Source organism: Oncorhynchus kisutch, linkage group LG6 (assembly GCF_002021735.2).
Source record: "Oncorhynchus kisutch isolate 150728-3 linkage group LG6, Okis_V2, whole genome shotgun sequence".
Taxonomy (NCBI): domain Eukaryota; kingdom Metazoa; phylum Chordata; class Actinopteri; order Salmoniformes; family Salmonidae; genus Oncorhynchus; species Oncorhynchus kisutch.
This window is the reverse complement of record NC_034179.2, coordinates 77,872,052-77,889,492: the sequence shown is the minus strand read 5'-3', so window position 1 is coordinate 77,889,492 and position 17,441 is coordinate 77,872,052. Positions and strand designations below refer to the sequence as shown.

The 17,441-nt window shown below is 41.7% G+C and overlaps 1 protein-coding gene across 3 annotated transcripts; it reads left to right on the top strand.

Annotated features, from left to right (window-relative positions):
* Nucleotides 1-534: 534 nt before the first annotated feature.
* On the top strand, nucleotides 535-15,687 carry LOC109892275 (uncharacterized protein C16orf45 homolog). 3 transcript variants are annotated; one of them, XM_020484727.2, is made up of 6 exons: nucleotides 535-925; nucleotides 6,186-6,306; nucleotides 8,764-8,837; nucleotides 9,613-9,727; nucleotides 10,481-10,551; nucleotides 10,713-15,687. In XM_020484727.2, exons 1-6 carry the CDS (start codon nucleotides 847-849, stop codon nucleotides 10,832-10,834), a joined length of 582 nt encoding a protein of 193 aa, XP_020340316.1. In that variant the 5' UTR covers nucleotides 535-846; the 3' UTR covers nucleotides 10,835-15,687. The 3 variants fall into 3 exon arrangements, with proteins under 3 accessions (XP_020340316.1, XP_020340315.1, XP_031683591.1); XM_020484726.2 differs by having other exon boundaries at nucleotides 543-925; nucleotides 6,183-6,306; XM_031827731.1 differs by lacking the exon at nucleotides 535-925 and adding an exon at nucleotides 5,417-5,986 and having other exon boundaries at nucleotides 6,183-6,306.
* Nucleotides 15,688-17,441: the final 1,754 nt, after the last annotated feature.

The window sequence follows — 17,441 nt, the reverse complement described above, 5'->3', positions numbered from 1 at the left end:
GTTTACGTCCACCTCAAACTGTTGACTTATTCACACACTATCCTGACCTGAGATTCTTTTTTTTTTTATTAAATAAAATGGGGGGGGGGGGGGGGGGGTGAATTGTCACCTCATGAAATTGACTGAACTCTTTTATATTTGTATCTGTCTGTGTACTGTAGGCCTATAGGATACTGCTCTTTACTGAGGACTTTAGTCTGAAGTCCCTGTGTGTACACAGCTGCTGGATCAGTTTATATGGTAAGTGACTCTGCCCTGGGTTTGGAGTGCTTCCACCTACTGGCCAGAGGCAGCACCTGCTACCAGCCCAGTCTCGCCAAACCAGACAGAGCTGGCTGACAGCCCTGGCTGACAGCCCCATTCAGTGAACACAGATGACGCTTCCTATACAGCAGCACCATCTGCTCCCTCAGCAGTCAGTCCTCAAGGGCCCTGCAAGATGAAATCATGTCAGCTCCTGCATTAACTCAATCAGGCATGATGGAAAATGAATGGTGGAACTTGATATCACATGTGAATGTTATTCATTCTTAAAAAATGTTGAGGTGGTAGAATATTAATTCCCCTCCAAACATTACCTTTGCAATTCACAAGGTGGCGCTTCACGTTATACTTCAGTCATTTGACTCGAGCTGTGTCCGTGGTGCTGAAATCACACTGTATTCTGCAAATACACAGCCGACGTTCAACGTGTATTCTCCACGTGGTGATGGTGTTTCGTTGTGGCCACGTAAATAAATAGGCTGCGCCGTGTAATTTCATTTTCAAATAGCCTAAAGTAGGCTAAGGGTATTTATCTGCTACTGATTTATCATTGTCAAGCCTGAATTCGTTCAAACCGAAGAAATGGAAAAGGAGCGAAAATCCTCCAAACAATATGGGTCTTTGGAACGAACAAAATTGGATCGAAAAGCCGATAAGAAGGGTGAGCCTTTGCAAAATGCTTAATTATATACAGTACATGGCATAGAAAGTTGTATATATGCGGGCTGCCTTTTTATCTATTCTACTGTGAGTTTGTTTTGCATGAGGAAAAATTGAGTTTGATAGAACGTGGTGCTGAAATCCTAACGTTGTAGTCTATTTTCTTTACAAAAATCCAATATGTTTTGTGATTTGGAGATTTATATGATACTCAAACTGAGCTCCACCTATACATTGAATACTTGCAGTAATTCCGATTACATCAAAGTGTTGTCATATTCTTCATGGCTATAAGGCTCGATGTTACTCTGGTCCATGTGCTGATCATAAAATGAACAACACTTGACTGGGTTAAGGACACTCATTGGTGAGTGGAATGGAGTAGTGATCTGATATTCTTGTGTAATGTCTGTTTTCTTCTTCTGTACTAGTAGAATCATTACATGAACAAGGATAATGTTACTGTATTTAGGAGTAAAAGCAAGGACGGGAGACTCGTGATGAAAGATAGATAGTTAGATCTGAGAGTGAGAATTATTTTCTGAAAAGAGAACTTGGTGCAACAAGGCATAGAACAGAGCGAACGTTCACAGGATCTTTACGTAATCCGGTAGTGGGTGTGCACTGCAGAAGGCAGGGGAGTACACTTTAAAATGACATCTGAAGGCAGGGGGCGGCAAGGCGACCTATAGAGCGACCTTCCTTGGAATTAGTAGGCAAAATGATGAAAGTCGACGGTGTTTGAGCTGAGGTTGAATAAGTCGTTTTTTTTTTTAAACTTCCTCTTAGTTGTTTTGGTATGCAGAGGGGCTCAGTATAGTGGACTGGTATCTTAAAAGAAAAAAACTAGCAGGAGCTGCTAAAACGCTAATGATGATGTGTGTGTTTTTGATGGCATTAGTCTTGTTATCCCTAGTGATTTGGCCTCTGTTTTTACCTAATGTTGTATTTTCTGACAAGGTGAAGTAATTAAGAGCTAATTGCAGCACTATTGGAGGAGTCATAACTGGTTTGTGAGGAGGCTGCAGGATTAACAGCAGTGGTGCATTACTGGGCTTTCTGTGGGCTGCAGGATTACACAGTGGTGAGGAGTCTACCTGGGCGGCTGGTGGTCAGAGTGAGTTGTTGACTCGTCAGGGCAGTTCACTATGGGAGGTGTCTTGAGTTGCCTCATTAAACTGTTAACTAAGAACACAGTAGCATTGGATCAGAAAAGCATCTCACCTCTAACAATAGACTAAAGAAGGACATTCAGCCTTTAATCCAAAACTGAGATCCGAGTCATTTGTCATCAAGCTGCCTCTAATCCCCCTCGCCATCATATTCAATTCTTTCACTCATCCCCAGCCAGTGTAGCGCAAGTCTGTAGAGCTTTACACTGAGCAATGGATGGTTTATTCCAATTATCCAACCCATTGTCTGTTGTAGGATGGAACATTTCTAGACCAAATGAAGAGGAATCTACATGATTATCAGTTATTGTAAACTAGTCCTAATTCCAAATGATTTATTGTTGTAATTGCCCAATATCCGTTCATGCACCAGTTGGTTATGCGTTGTTTACGTATGTATAGTGTTTGACAGTTCTAAGCCACTGCAGGTTGAGATGACTATAATGGAGATGATTATATTCCGTGTGTCATATCGTCTTGGTAAACTAGGATCTCCTCACGGTAGCAATCACAGCGCTTCACAGACTATGACCAATGAAACAGACCAGCCCCCTCCTGGCACCACTGCCAAATTAGGAAATGTTAATGAGTGCACGAGTCTACTCAACTGATGACCTTAACCAGTTCATTATAGATTCTAGAAATGTACTAGTTCATGGGTGCTCAGCATCTCTTTCCTACTTTAATTGTCACTGATTCTGTCTTCTTTCTCATTGTCTGAGATTATTTCTCATTGTGCATGAAACTCAGGCATATATCAATATCCTGAAGTCAACTGTTTAGCGAGAGCTGCCGTCATGCCATGCCAGTCTTCGCAACCACTGAGTCTCTGCCGAGCCTGGCAGTGTGCCACTCAGAAAGGCACGTTCCCTCCATGCTGTCCCACTGGGGGAGGAAACCCAGGAAGCGTGCTGCACACATGCTATAATTAAGGCAAGCTGAAGACGCACACCCACCACTTATGTTGCTGCCATACTGTTTACTATTGTTATTGTTTATTATTATTTATCCAGGTACCAATTAATTTTCCTAATCCCTGCCTACATTTACATATCTACCTCAATACTCCAGTATCCCTGTACATTTGGTGCTGACCCTGTATATAGCTCATTTATTTTTTCTCATGTTTTATTTTTTTCTTAGTTATACTATTTTGATGTTGAATACTTTACTGTTGGGTAGGGCTTGCAAGTTAAGCATTTCACTGTACTTGTGAATGTGACAAATGAAACTTAACTTGAAAAGACAGGAGTTCTGTTCTGGCCTCTGTTCTGGCCTCCCATGCTGGGATAGGTGGCGTGAGCAGAATAAGCAGTCATTTGTTCCCATTTTCGTGCTGATGCACAATACTATGTCAATGTAGCAGTAGAATAACTTGCTAATACACTACATAGCCAAAAGTATGTGGACACCTGCTGGTCAAACATCTCATTCCAAAACCATGGGCATTAATATGGAGTTGGTCCCCCCTTTGCTGCTATAACAGCCTCAACTCTGAGGCTGGCTTTCCACTAGATGTTGGAACACTGCTGCAGGGACTTGCTTCCATTCAGCCACATGAGCATAGTTCTAACCTTAAATATGAGTGGGAGAAGTGTCAAGAATAAGAAAGCAATATATTCCATAGTACACTAGAACAACAAAACATGAACAACAACAGTATAACCATAGCTGAGGGCAAATTAAGCAAAATGTCCACTGGATGACAGCAAATGGACCCATCACGACCCTACAGGAAGGGTGAGAAATCCATATCTTCATTTAAACCCAGGGTATTTAGTGGCCTGTAGTTTGTAAATCCATATCTTCATTTAAACCCAGGGTATTTAGTGGCCTGTAGTTTGTAAATCCATATCTTCATTTAAACCAGGGTACTTAGTGGCCTGTAGTTTGTAAATCCATATCTTCATTTAAACCAGGGTATTTAGTGGCCTGTAGTTTGTAAATCCATATCTTCATTTAAACCAGGGTATTTAGTGGCCTGTAGTTTGTAAATCCATATCTTCATTTAAACCAGGGTATTTAGTGGCCTGTAGTTTGTAAATCCATATCTTCATTTAAACCAGGGTACTTAGTGGCCTGTAGTTTGTAAATCCATATCTTCATTTAAACCAGGGTACTTAGTGGCCTGTAGTTTGTAAATCCATATCTTCATTTAAACCAGGGTACTTAGTGGCCTGTAGTTTGTAAATCCATATCTTCATTTAAACCAGGGTATTTAGTGGCCTGTAGTTTGTAAATCCCAAAACTTTCCCTTTGGTTTAACTGTTTAAGATGGTCCCCTTTTCTAATAGAGTCTGGAATATGATCAATACCTATAGCTTGTAGGGAGGCAGGGTTGCCATGGTGTAGGGACTTGTGGTGCCTTGCCATGGGGTAGTCTTCATTGCCTACCGGTATGGCGTACTTGTGTTCCGCTAAGCGGTCTTGAAGGCGTCTCTTTGTCCGTCCAATGTAGAACACCTTGCACTGTGGACATTCCAATCTATAGATGACATAAGGGGTTTTACAGTTAATGAAATGCTTGATGTAATACTCCATTTAGGAAGCCGTGTCAACAAAATACATCTTCTGTGCAATATTACTGCAATGGTTGCAATGGTTGCATTTAAAAGAGTTATTGGGTTTGTGGTCAAGACACGTTTTTTGAGAGTCACACGGAAAATAACTGTGGACTAATTTGTAATTTAGGGTCGGACATCTCTTAAAGCTTATGACTGGTGGCTCAGGTAAGACTTGGCGTAGTAGCGTATCACTTTGGATGATTCCCCAATTATTTTTAATGGTTATTTTAATGTTCTCTGCTTCAGTGCTGTATTTTGGAACAGAATACACTCTCTGATGTATCACGAAGGCTCTCCCCTTCACAACAAGTTCTCTCTGTCAAGTAATCCAGCCCTTATACCGGCATCTTTCAGGACCTGAACGCTGTAGCCCTGATTCAAGAAGCGATTCTCCAATTCAGCAGATTTGACACTGTAGTCTGTTTCCTGATCGCAAATTCTGCGGACTCTATGGAATTGGCCTTATGGAATATTCTCTTTTAGCCTTCTGAGGTGAAAGCTGTCTGCCCTCAGAATTGTATGCCCATCTGTAGGCTTCCTAAAGATTGATGTGTGCAAACAACCTTTGTCATTTTTACTAATGTCGAGGTCCAAAACATGAATGTTATCCTTGCTGTACTCCACAGTTTCTGATACTTCTAGCTTGGAGTTGTATTTTTATACAGTATTTCACCTTTTAATGTGTATAGTATTGCTTACTAGGTGTTGTCCAATACATTTTGTAACCACTCCCTCTTCCAATTAGGGCTAATTGGAAAAGCTGTTCAAAAGAGGACATTCTATTCCTTTTTTGTACTCCCTGACAAAGGCCATGCTGCCCAAACGCTTCGGTTGAAAAAAAAAACGGTGTTTCTATTGAACATGCCATACTAATAAAGGCATTTTAATTAATTATATGAAGAGTGCCTTCGTCCTCTTTTCTTTTTGATGACCAATTTACCCCTTTTACCAAAGAGCACCTTCTATCTACCAAAATGTACTATTGTGTACCTCAGTAGCGCTTCCCTTCCTCCTCTTTCTACTATTGAAAAACAGCCGCAGACAATTATTCCTCCTCCACCAAAATTTACAGTTGGCACTATGCATTGGGGCAGGTAGCGTTCTCCTGGCATCTGCCAAACCCAGATTTGTCCGTCAGACTGCCAGATGGTGAAGCGTGATTCATCACTTCAGAGAACTCATTTCCGCTGCTCCAGATTCCAATGGCGGCGAGCTTTACACCACTCCAGCCGATGCTTGGCATTGCACATGGTGATCTTAGGCTTGTGTGCGGATGCTCACGAACTGACTTGTTGGAAAAGTGGCATCCTATGACGGTGCCACGTGGTAAGTCACTGAGCTCTTCGGTACAGTTCATTCTACTGCCAATGTTTGTCTATGGAGATTGTATGGCTGTGTGCTCGATTTTATACACCTGTCAGCAGTGGGTGTGGCTGAAATATCTGAATCCACTAATTTGAAGGGGTGTCCACATACTTTTGTGTATATATAGTGTATCTTTGTTTTCTTGTTTCCCTTCCAGCAGAGGAAGACATTGTCTCAATGGCGGACTCCACCATCACAATAGATCACATTGAAGGGGAGCTTTTCAGAATCGAGCGGATACGTGATGTTCTAGTACGGAGGGAATCAGAACTAAGATACATGTGAGCATTTTTTAAAATAACTATCCAATCACACCAACACTCAGTTTCTGACATCTTTTGGTGATTTATCAAAGCCCTCTAGTATGAGGTAGAAGAACAGGATACACATGTTGGGCCTTTTCAGTCTCACATAACATCCATGCCCTGGCTCCTTGTGGAATGGGTTGTGGTTGAACTGTAGCAGGTTTTCACAGGGCTCATTAGAGTTGATCCCCTCGGACTTGGTGACGCTCCACATATGACAGCATCTAGCGATTGTTAATGAAGCGAATACTGTGTAGAGGACAGCAGCGCTTGGCCTGCTGTCCTATTAGTCTACCAGCTCAGCCCGCACACTTGTCTCAACACTGCACATGGACTTTGTTCTAAAAACAAACGGTTTTATACTCCTCTCTGTCCGATCCCCTTGGTTGTAATGTTTCTTCTTCATTATTGTGACATGTGCAGTGGAAAGAGGGGAGAGACTCAGAGAACAGATAATGATGCTGGGTATGGGGAGGTCCAGTTTCTGGGGAGATGTGCACCGATGCGTACAGTAGGCTACATTCTCACTATTGCTCCTCAAGACCTTTCTGGGTTGGAGCTTACATATAAGAATCCCTTTAATCAAAGTAAAACATCCTATTGGATTTCTGTGAGAATCAGTATGATTACTGAACACTAACCCTGCTCTACACTAACAATAATCACTATTGGCCTGGTAAACAACCGCACTTCCGCTCACCATTAAGTAGATGAGCACAGCGGCACAGAGAGCTTTTCTCACTTCTTACTGTATCTGTGATTCCTTGTCTTTCATCTCCAGGGACAGGAGCATATTGACGCCAGTCGCTGCAGAGCTCAAGGTCTTTTCAATGCTGACCACAGCTGTAACCGAGAGAAACTGAACAGTGATAGCATAATAACAAGCAATGTACCTTTTGTTCATGTGGAAAAGTAATTACTGTTAGGTTTCTGATGTGTAAAGTAGCTTGTTTCCTTATCTACGTAGGTGGAAGTGAAATTAAAAACAAACATGACATGGTTTACATATGGAATTAAATGAGAACTCTCATTTGCATGCAGTGCATTAGGTGTATGCAGTTCAGTGTGTATTCTTTAATGCTGTAGGCACCACAAGGTGCTTTATTGTGAACGTGTAATGTCGGGATGCAGCTTCAGACACAATGACAGGGCAACACAAAGGGAATCCATATTAAAGCACGTACACAAGTTCCATGCAAATAAGCTGTGATGCAGGTACTGTATTGGTCACTCCTATGAAGTGGCTTGAAAATAATAACACATTTCCTGTGTTTAAAGGGCTTGGGGCATGTTTATCTAGGAGTTAATTTTCCTCTTATTGTCTGATGGAAAAGCCCAGTTATCCAGAGCCTCAGTGTCTGACCAGTATTGTTTACTTAAACCTCCCTACCTGAGTCAATTAGTGAAATGAGATATGATGCAGCTGCAGCTCTGATAGATGGGGAGTGACTCATTCTCAGAGGCCCTGTGGTATCAGAGTTAATTCAGCTAATAAACCCTCAGCCAACAATAATTTCAGTCCACCTGAGAAGAAGAGAAAGCTAATTTAGTTTGCCATTTCCACTCAAGTGGTTTCTGTCTGTAGGATAGGCTAATATAGTTATTGTTATCATATCTATGTTTACCAAGCTGAAATGGGAAAGAGCTTATATTCTATAGCGTTACATTCTACTATGTATTTGGCCATGTAAATGTACTGTGTTCGAAATGCTTGTGGAGTCACCAAATGTTATTTTTTAAATAAAAGTCATTATCTTTACACTCATGTAGAGTAGCCCTGCCTGCCTGCCTGTCACAGTTTTTTGTTTTGTTTTACTCAGCAGCAATTATTTTTTAATTGCTATAATTCGCTGTCGTTATATTGACCACGTTCTAATAGAGGAGTTATTGCAGAAGCTGAGAGCTTGAGAAAAGTTATGCCTCAGTAGACCGGACACCTGCAGGGTTGTCTGGCACATTGTGGTCCCAGGGGAAGGGTGATCACATCAGAAGGTCCTCTATGTCACAACCCTTATTACTGCCCAGCAGGATCTGTCTGACTGTAGTGACTGTCTGTATAACCCTAGCGTGGGGCTATACATGCCAGCCACAGTGTCTTCAGAGAGACCACTCGAACACTGGAGCCAGCATCATTGTATCTTTAAGACTACAATCTCTCTGTCCTCTGTATGGAAGCATTCTGTATGGGATTCAGTTGTTCTGTCAATAAGAGCAATTAGGATTGATTCCTGAGTGTCAGACTTAAGTGTGGTACAGGGAGAAGAACAGCCCCTGTACTGACAGTCGATACGTGACAGGATCCGATTCTCACCTCGTCCTGGGTTCTCTTCCCCTGGGTCATACTAAACGGCTATGAAGAGATATTGCCTTTGAAGTATATCAATGTGGTTCATGATTGAGAATTAAATAGATTCCTCTTTTTTTCCCCCTCAGGATGGACGACATTCAGCTTTGCAAGGAAATCACACGTCTGAAAAAAGAACTTCAGAAGCTGGTGTCTGTTTCAGGTAGGCTACCATACACTCTTAGGGAAACAAAAGGTTCCAAAAGAGTTCTTCGGCTGTCTTCATAGGAGATCCCTTTTTGGTTCCAAGGAGATCCCTTTTTGGTTCCAAGGAGATCCCTTTTTGGTTCCAAGGAGATCCCTTTTTGGTTCCAAGGAGATCCCTTTTTGGTTCCAGGTAGATCCCTTTTTGAGTTCCATGTAGAACCCTCTGTGGAAAGGGTTCTACATGGAACCCAAAGGGTTCTATGTGGAACCAAAGGGTTCTCCTATGAGGACAGCCAAAGAACCCTTTTGGTCTCTAGATGGCATCTTTTTGTGTGAGGTGTTCAATTCACATTATAGAGAGCACACACTCGCTGTGCCAGAAAATGAGGGAATATCTGCATCAAAAGGGCTTATGGTCCAGCTAGTGCTCTATGGAAGCCAATAATAAAAGATTTGCAGGACAAACAAGCAGAAGATTTGGAGCACAACATCCTCATTATCTCAGCTTATCATTTCAATGTTTCAGTCCCAGCCTCTCTCTGGTTTATCTCACATTTGGTAGGTTAGATCCAGTGGTAATGCTATCCACTTTCTCAGTATTATAACAGGAACACCATGCACAGTCATCTGGTGGTTATTGATCCATCAGCCTAAGATTAATTTGCCTGGTTCTTAATCTTGAATTGGAGCTGTATGAATGCTTAATGATTCCTAACATCTATGATTACTATATGAACTGTCTGTGACTGCTGTATGACCACTCCATGACTATACTGTCTGTATGACTCCAGACACAGACAAATCCAACGAGGACCGGCAGAGGGAGGAGGAGTTGCTGCAGCAGATCCACAAGCTGGTGGAGACCAGGGACTTCCTGGTGGATGACGTGGAGTTTGAGAGGCTCAGGTGAGTATGGCCATGTTCTTAAAGGCAAGGAGGGTTGGGCCATGTTCTTAAAGGCAAGGGCTACTGTAACTATTCATGTTGCCGAAGTAGCATCTAGTGACCATTAATATTCGTGACTCAGTTGTTGTCACCTCTGAGTCATACTGTATCTGAGCCAGTTGGGGAACATTCTTCCATGTCAATGTGAATTAAACCCATGCGATCGATCTGTTGAGGTGAATTTAAAAGGGTATTTTTCACTTCTGTAGTTTATTGGGTATTGTATTCTCTCTAGAGGCTGGGCTGAGTGTTGTGTTGCTCAGTGTATATTTAGTGTAAATGACAGTGAGTCACACAGAGGAAGCAAGCCCCTTCCACATTGCATTTGTTTACAGTGCTAAATTAGCTATCTTGCATGTCAGGCATCCCTGCTTCTCTGACTACAAGTCTGAGTGACACTTGACAGCTCTCGGAAAGGTGGGGGATACGTGGGAAGCAGATACTTAATAATTTACAGTAAAGTGATGTTGACAGTAGAAAATCATGAAGAGAGAATGATATATTGTTAAAGTGAGTTCACACCATCCACACATATGAACAAATGTCGGAGCTGTTCGTGTATGCCTCTTTGTTACTATCCAGTTGGTTATTTATTTATTTTGTGTGTGCATGCTTGTGTATGACTGTGTTTTATGGCAACAGTGGCTGTGAAAGATATAGGAAGATTTTACCTTTTTGTTAACTGTGCTCATACCACTAAATCTCCTTCAACAGGGAGAGAGAGGAGGACAAAGAAATGGCTGATTTCTTGCAGTCTAAATTTCCCAAGACCTTGAAGAAAAAAGGTATGTGCAAATGTGTTACCATAGTGCTGTTAGTCAAGGCTCTAATATGAAGATTCCTTTTGTGCAGTTAGTCCAAGACGCATTGAATGAACCAAGTTCAAATATGATAACAACATTAACAATGCTGATGAGGATGATAATGATGTCTCTTTTTTTACCAGACATCACAGAGGACCGAAGGACGACCTCCAAAGCCCAGCAAACTTCGTCCACTCCCTTCGTCACCAAAACCGGTCTCACCCTTCTGAAGGAGTGCTGCGGCTTCACATGCTCTGTCATGTAGACTCCCTGCCCTGTGGAGAGACTGAGACACGTTGTTGATTTCGGGATGGGGTCATTTGTATTGAGTGGGCAGACAGAGCTCTCATACTTCGACTATAACCCTAAACATATGTACATTGACGGTTGGGACTGTGTTCCCATCAATTAATCTATTGCTGGGTCATTGCACCAATTTTGTGCATTTTGAGAAGTGTAACTTGGTAAAAAAATATATATATATATATATATATATTTGATTTTGCATTCTGTCATAAAGAGCACATGTACAACTTCATATTGAAACGAGAGTTCAGTTCACGTAACAGGGTTGACCTTAAAATGAGGGACAGATTTAAATTAATCACTAATAAATAACAATCTTCAGAAATTACTTTGTCAAAGCAACAAAATAAGGGCTTTACAATGATGGTGAATTTTGGGGGTTGTGTTTTTTTTGTCTTTTTAATTTAACCCTTTATTTAACTAGGCAAGTCAGTTAAGAACAAAATCTTATTTACAATGATGGCCTATACTAGTTTATTAACTGCCTTGATCAGGAGCAGAATGACAGCTTTTTACCTTGTCAACTCTGGGATTCGATCTAGCAACCTTTCGGTTACTGGCCCAACGCTCTAACCACAAGGCTACCTGCCGCCCCATGAAAGTCTTCAAATAGGTCACAGATTGTGCACGGAGGGACTTGCAAAGTGTTGATTTTTTTGCACTTTTCTAAGTCTTTATTTATATAAAAAATCATAATTTTAGAATTTTGATAAAACAGGCTTTTAAAATTCAACATTGAACAATTTCTACTTATAATATCAAAGGGATGCAAAAGTCACTCTTTTCATGGAACGACCTTGCTGATCATTTCCTGATAAAGGCCAAATTGACTCAGCCAAGTCCATAAATCAACACGTATCTTCTTCATCACCATGGTGATGTCTGTAACCAATTAACGTTAATTTTTATTTAAAAAAAATGTAACCGCTTTTTTTTCTCCCTAATTTCCCTTGTTTTAGTAGCTACTATCTTGTCTCATCGCTACAACTCCCGTACGGGCTCCGGAGAGACGAAGGTTTAAAGTCATGCGTCCTCCGATACACAACCCAACCGCACTGCTTCTTAACACAGCGCGCATCCAACCCGGAAGCCAGCCGCACCAATGTGTCGGAGGAAACACCTTGCAACCTTGGTTAGCGCGCACTGCACCCGGCCCGCCACAGGAGTCGAAAGTGCGCGATGAAACAAGGATATCCCCACCGGCCAAACCCTCCCTAACCCAGACGACACTAGGCCAATTGTGCGTCGCCCCACGGACCTCCAGGTCACCGCCGGTTAAGACAGAGCCTGGGCGCGAACCCAGAGTTCAGTACAGCATCCTTAACCACTGCGCCACCCTGAGGTACTATCCTTTGGACCGAGTGAAAATGACAACAGAACGTTTCCATTCTGATACATTCTTTTTATCTGTAGTCATTTCCAGGAGCTGACCCACATTTTCTATCTGGCCACCCTTGGATGGTTGGTGTATATTTGCAGATCTACAAATGATGAAAAAGCTGTCTAAAACCTGTAGTGTGATTTGAAACGGTGAGTAACAACGTTTAAAAGCTCTGCAGCGGGAGAGTCATTGAGTACCAGTTTAATAGCAATTATCTTATTCAAATGGTCCCTGTCCAATTAAAGTAATTAGACAGTTATGTGTTGCTATGACTACAATTATCATTTAATGCATTAGAGCTTGACACTTCATTCCCATGGGCATTGTCTACACAGCTATGACTAGCAAACCCCACTCTGTCTCTTGGTGACATTTTACATGGTCACGGCTAACTATGACACTGCTTAACCTTGCTAAAGGCCACTGCTTGCTTGGCTTCCATGCCAGGTGAAAAAAGGAGCCAAAATAGATCCTCCTCTCTGTCATTTGGCTCCTTGGTATCTCCCCTCTGGACTAGCTGCTTTACTGTGGTACCTACCCTGTCATTAGCTGTGTCTGATTCCTGGGGAAGTCACCAGAATAACATTCAGCTCTCTGCTTTCACAATTGTAATATTGTTTCAGTTTCAAATGCTATGTTTAGCTTTTTTTGTTCCCCATTACCTTCTATTACGCTGATTGGTCTGACGGGAATTGCTGTTGCCAATTTGCAATACTTGTAATTCTTTGTGACAGAGGTAAATTTGTGATAGTGAAACCATGTACTGTGAACGTGGCTTTGACAAATATCTCAAGAGTATCAAGGACAACTTTCCAAGCATAATGGAACTCTGAATTTCTCCCCTTTGAATGAGATAATATGCCTTGAAATACACTGTCTGCTGCTTATTCTATTACAAAATACTCTTTAACCTGACATCTATCAATGTGCGCAGTCTGCTCAATGTATCAGCTCATTCACAATGCTCTGTATGTTTATGTTGAATTCTCTACAATGGTTTAATCCAAACTGACTGCACATTATCTGGGTGGAAAACGGAACATGTATTTTCACATTTATGATCCTAATGGCCATGGGAGTTGATTGTGATTAGGCTACTTGTTATTATGTTTTGTGGCTTAGAATGTCAGAACTTTTGGTTGTACATATCGTATCGGTTTAGCGTGCTTGTCTAGTTAAAGAGTTGCAATGTAGGTTTATTCTCCATTCTTAAACCATTTTTATTAAATAACTGTTTAAATCTGGACAGTATTACCACCAAACCAGGTAAAAGCTTGTGCACAGATATTGTAAGCTGGTTATAAGGAGCTAAATTGATTCATTTCAAGATCATGTACATCTTTACCTTAATTGAATCTTATGCTTTCTATACTCTCATCTCTATGAATCACTGCGCCAACAAATGCTTTGTGTTATCAAGTGAGTGTGATAATCAGGCCGTTTTCTTCCTTCTCTTCCACGCTCACATCTCAGAGACATGGGTGGGTGTCGAGAGCATGGGAAACAAAGACACAGGAGCCAGTGGAGGCTGCTGAGGGGAGAACGGCTCATAATAATGGCCGGAACGGAGCAAATGGAAACCATGTGTTTGATGTATTTGATACGATTCCACTGATCCAGCTCCAGTTAGTACCACGAGCCCGTTCTCCCCCGTTAAGGTGCCACCAACCTCCTGTGACAGGAGCGTTATTAAACTGTCACCACAAAGCAAATGTAATGCGTGGGGTTTTGGCTTTAACATCTAACCTATTACAAAGAGCATTCTGCCACATGCGTGTGCAACTGTCATGACAACAGCCCATGATGGGAGCGATGGTGTTGCTCTACACTAGTGAGAACCAACTGTTTGTATTTTCGCCCCAGAGCACGTTCCTCCTCACCTCAGCCCCCCTGCGCTGCGCACACAGATGACTCATCCAAGGGACTCAGGGAAAGATGGATTGTGATCCACTGGCTTTTTCTTTCTCTGAAATCCTTCACTCCATAGCAAGTCCACCACTGGAGGACCATCTGCAAAGGAAAGTTGATCCTAACAAATAATAATACACACTGCTTCAGAATGGAAAACTGTCAATAGACAATACAGTAGCTGTTCAAGAGTTTGGTTTACTGGACCTAATGATATGGGTGCTTTAGATGTAATTATTGTTTTGCGAGATATTGTTGTGGATTGAAGATACTTGAAGACTCAATCATTTCTGTGGCATTTACCTGAAAGCTGAGAGAGAGGCACAGCCGGTTGCAAATTACCAGACTCTGCGTCAGTGAAGACACCTCACTGCATTTCATTTGCAGGCCAAAAAAGTATACAATCAAGCAGCTGCACAGAGAGAATTCAGACACATTACTTCCAACCCACCCTAATTGGAAGCTGCTGATTCTCAGCTAGCTCGTTCTCATATGCGGCGTGGGCCGAGACATTAAACAATCCCTGCACAGAAGATAACACGCCTCACCAATTAGGGACCATTTCTGGCAAACACATTTTTCTTTTTCTTTCTTCCTCCTGCCCTCCTCTCCCCACCTGGACTTCCCCTCTGGTTGTGAGTTGTTATGACCGAAAAGCTCAAAGCAGGTTCAGACAAATCAATTCCTTGTAAATACAACCCCATAGTCAGGGCTGTATGCTCCCCTGCTGTACGTATTTTGTTCTCTTGACAAATGATTTTGACATTTACACCAGTGAAACTAAAGAAGAGATCTTAGTGTGCATGTCAGATATGGAGAGAGGTGGCACATTGGGAGGGATCAGGAGGCTGCCCACTGGAAGCTGTTGGTGGAGTGGAGGAATATCTCAGGCCTCTCACAGAGGGCCAGAAGAATAACCCAGCATGCCTTAATAACATGCGTCCTGCTCCAACTGCATGCAGCCACTCTTCACAGTTTTGTTCCCTAGCAACATGTCACCTTGCCTTTCAATGTAATGTTGTTGTTATTGACGAATGTAGAAATGAAGGCTGTGAATCTTTCAATTTTTTTATAATTGAAAGCATGGTGTCAGAGAGAGCATGCTGAGGTGAGGTGGTTTCAGTTAACAATAGAGGTGTTAGAATGTAAGTCAACATCATATCAAATTCATATGCTTTACAACATTAATCCAGTAATAACTTAAGTACTGTGCATTTAGTGACATTAAAGAAATTGAGTATAGGTTCATAATGGCATCTCAATTATATATGAAGGGCATTTGAATCATGTGGTTTCACAAATTTGCCTAGGAAGCATAGGTGAACACAAGTTGCAAGAGATGGCCTTTCCAACCATGCATGTTGCTGCCTTTCTTTCGACTGCATCTCCATTGACCTGTGCCCTGTGACTGTGGCTGGTTTAATTTAATTCATTAGTGGAGGATTAGAAAACTGTTGAAGTGTGACAATGAGAGATTGAATCAGTACTGGTTGATAGAGCTGTAAAATAAATATTCTATGGAATTGTGTTATCTGACTCAGGGTTGAGGAAGAGTTGATGAGAGTTGAGACCCTTTCCTCCATCACATTCCATGCATTTCTGCAACCTTTTCTTGATCAATTTGAACAGTATTTATATTCTGAAAAGAATCTCACACCTGGATGATCTAGTGTACAACAGCTAAATAATGATCTTCAATGTATCAAGTTACTGTCGATTATGTCTCAGTTCCCAGTTCCCAGGTCAATATGTGATGTGCAAGATCTTGTAAACAATTGGCTCAATAACCGGAGATAGGAGAAATTGACATTGACTTGCTTCCAAATTGCATGGAATCTGTTTATATTTTCTATTCATCTTTATCACATTGATGATCAGACAGTGATGATGCAACATCATTTTATGTGACATTTCTGTCTATTGACTCAGAGTTGGGCTCAATCTTGGTGACCACTGGCATTTTGCAGTCCCTGTATTGAACCCATGAGCTTCCTCTGAGAGAAGAAATCACGCTGTGCCAGCGACTGTCTTTCAGCTGTGGATTGGACAGGACCATGTAGGCTGGCTATTGGTTCACTGCAGTGGTCACCAAGACTTTGCATTGGAACACACTGGTACCCTTCCTTACCAGAAAGACCATTTCTCACACCCATTGTTCAACATAAGATAGCATGGGCCACCATGATTCAAGGGCTTATCACTCCCTAAACATTTTTATACCAACATGTCCTAATAAGAAATCCCCATTGCATTATGATTATGGTATACATAGGCCATAATGGTTAATTCTCTCTGTAATCATCCAGATAGTTTTTGTTAGCGTTAATTTCATGGGTACAGATCAGTGGAGGCTGCTGAGGGGAGGACGACTCATAATAATGGCTGGACAGCAAATGGAATGGAATCAAACACATGGAAACCACCTATTTAATATATTTGATACCATTCCACTCATTCTGCTCGAGTCCTTACCACGAGCCTGTCCGCCCCAATTAAGGTGACACCAACCTCCTTTGGTACAGTTGAAAAACACTTGGAATCAGATGGACAATTGAATGCCATTGAAATACACATACTGTATGTGGAGCAAAATGTCACAGTGAATGGCCAGTGCCTTTTCAGTCTCCTTGCTGTGGAACCCAGTGATGTCAGAAAGCCCCTGGGTGTGACAGGCCAGCAGCAGAGAAGAGCACAGTGATGGTTACCCTGATTCTCTCTTTACTCCCAGACTCATGAGACCATTAATGAACAAAACAACTATTCCAGGTGCAACACAGCAACTCACATCTGATGACCACAGACAGTGACCATCTCTCAAACACTATCTGCTGCATGTTCAATATTCACACTCACACATGCAGTGACCTGCTCTGAAACACTCTCGCAACCTCAATGCACCTGCAACCAAATCAGTCACACACAGGAAGATATGATATTTGTATTAGTGATATAATGGAATCATATCTGTGAGGTACAGAACAGTAAAGGCAGAGATGGTGAGAGTAACACCTCTAAAGTGTTTTCATTTTCGTCTCACATGAGTCATTCTGAGTCACTCAACTTTGCGGCATAACAAGTCAATTATTGGGCTTTTCTCCTGCATATCTCAGCCTCTTTGAGGAAGAATACAACATTTAAGGAATGTAATTTACAGGTTATTTACTTTAAATGCACAAACTATTCAATATTTTAGGAATTTTGCAATAAATACATGCTATTACAACGTCATAGCATCCACAGTACATGTCATTTGTTTTTTTTTTGCACATATTCTCAT

Bases quoted from the DNA above. Each gene is read 5' to 3' on its own strand.
- LOC109892275 (XM_031827731.1), top strand. From the start codon at position 5,863: ATGGCGGCGAGCTTTACACCACTCCAGCCGATGCTTGGCATTGCACAT. The intron at 8,838-9,612 runs GTAGGCTACCAT...GTATGACTCCAG, and splicing joins GAAGCTGGTGTCTGTTTCAG to ACACAGACAAATCCAACGAG. The intron at 10,552-10,712 runs GTATGTGCAAAT...TTTTTTTACCAG, and splicing joins CAAGACCTTGAAGAAAAAAG to ACATCACAGAGGACCGAAGG.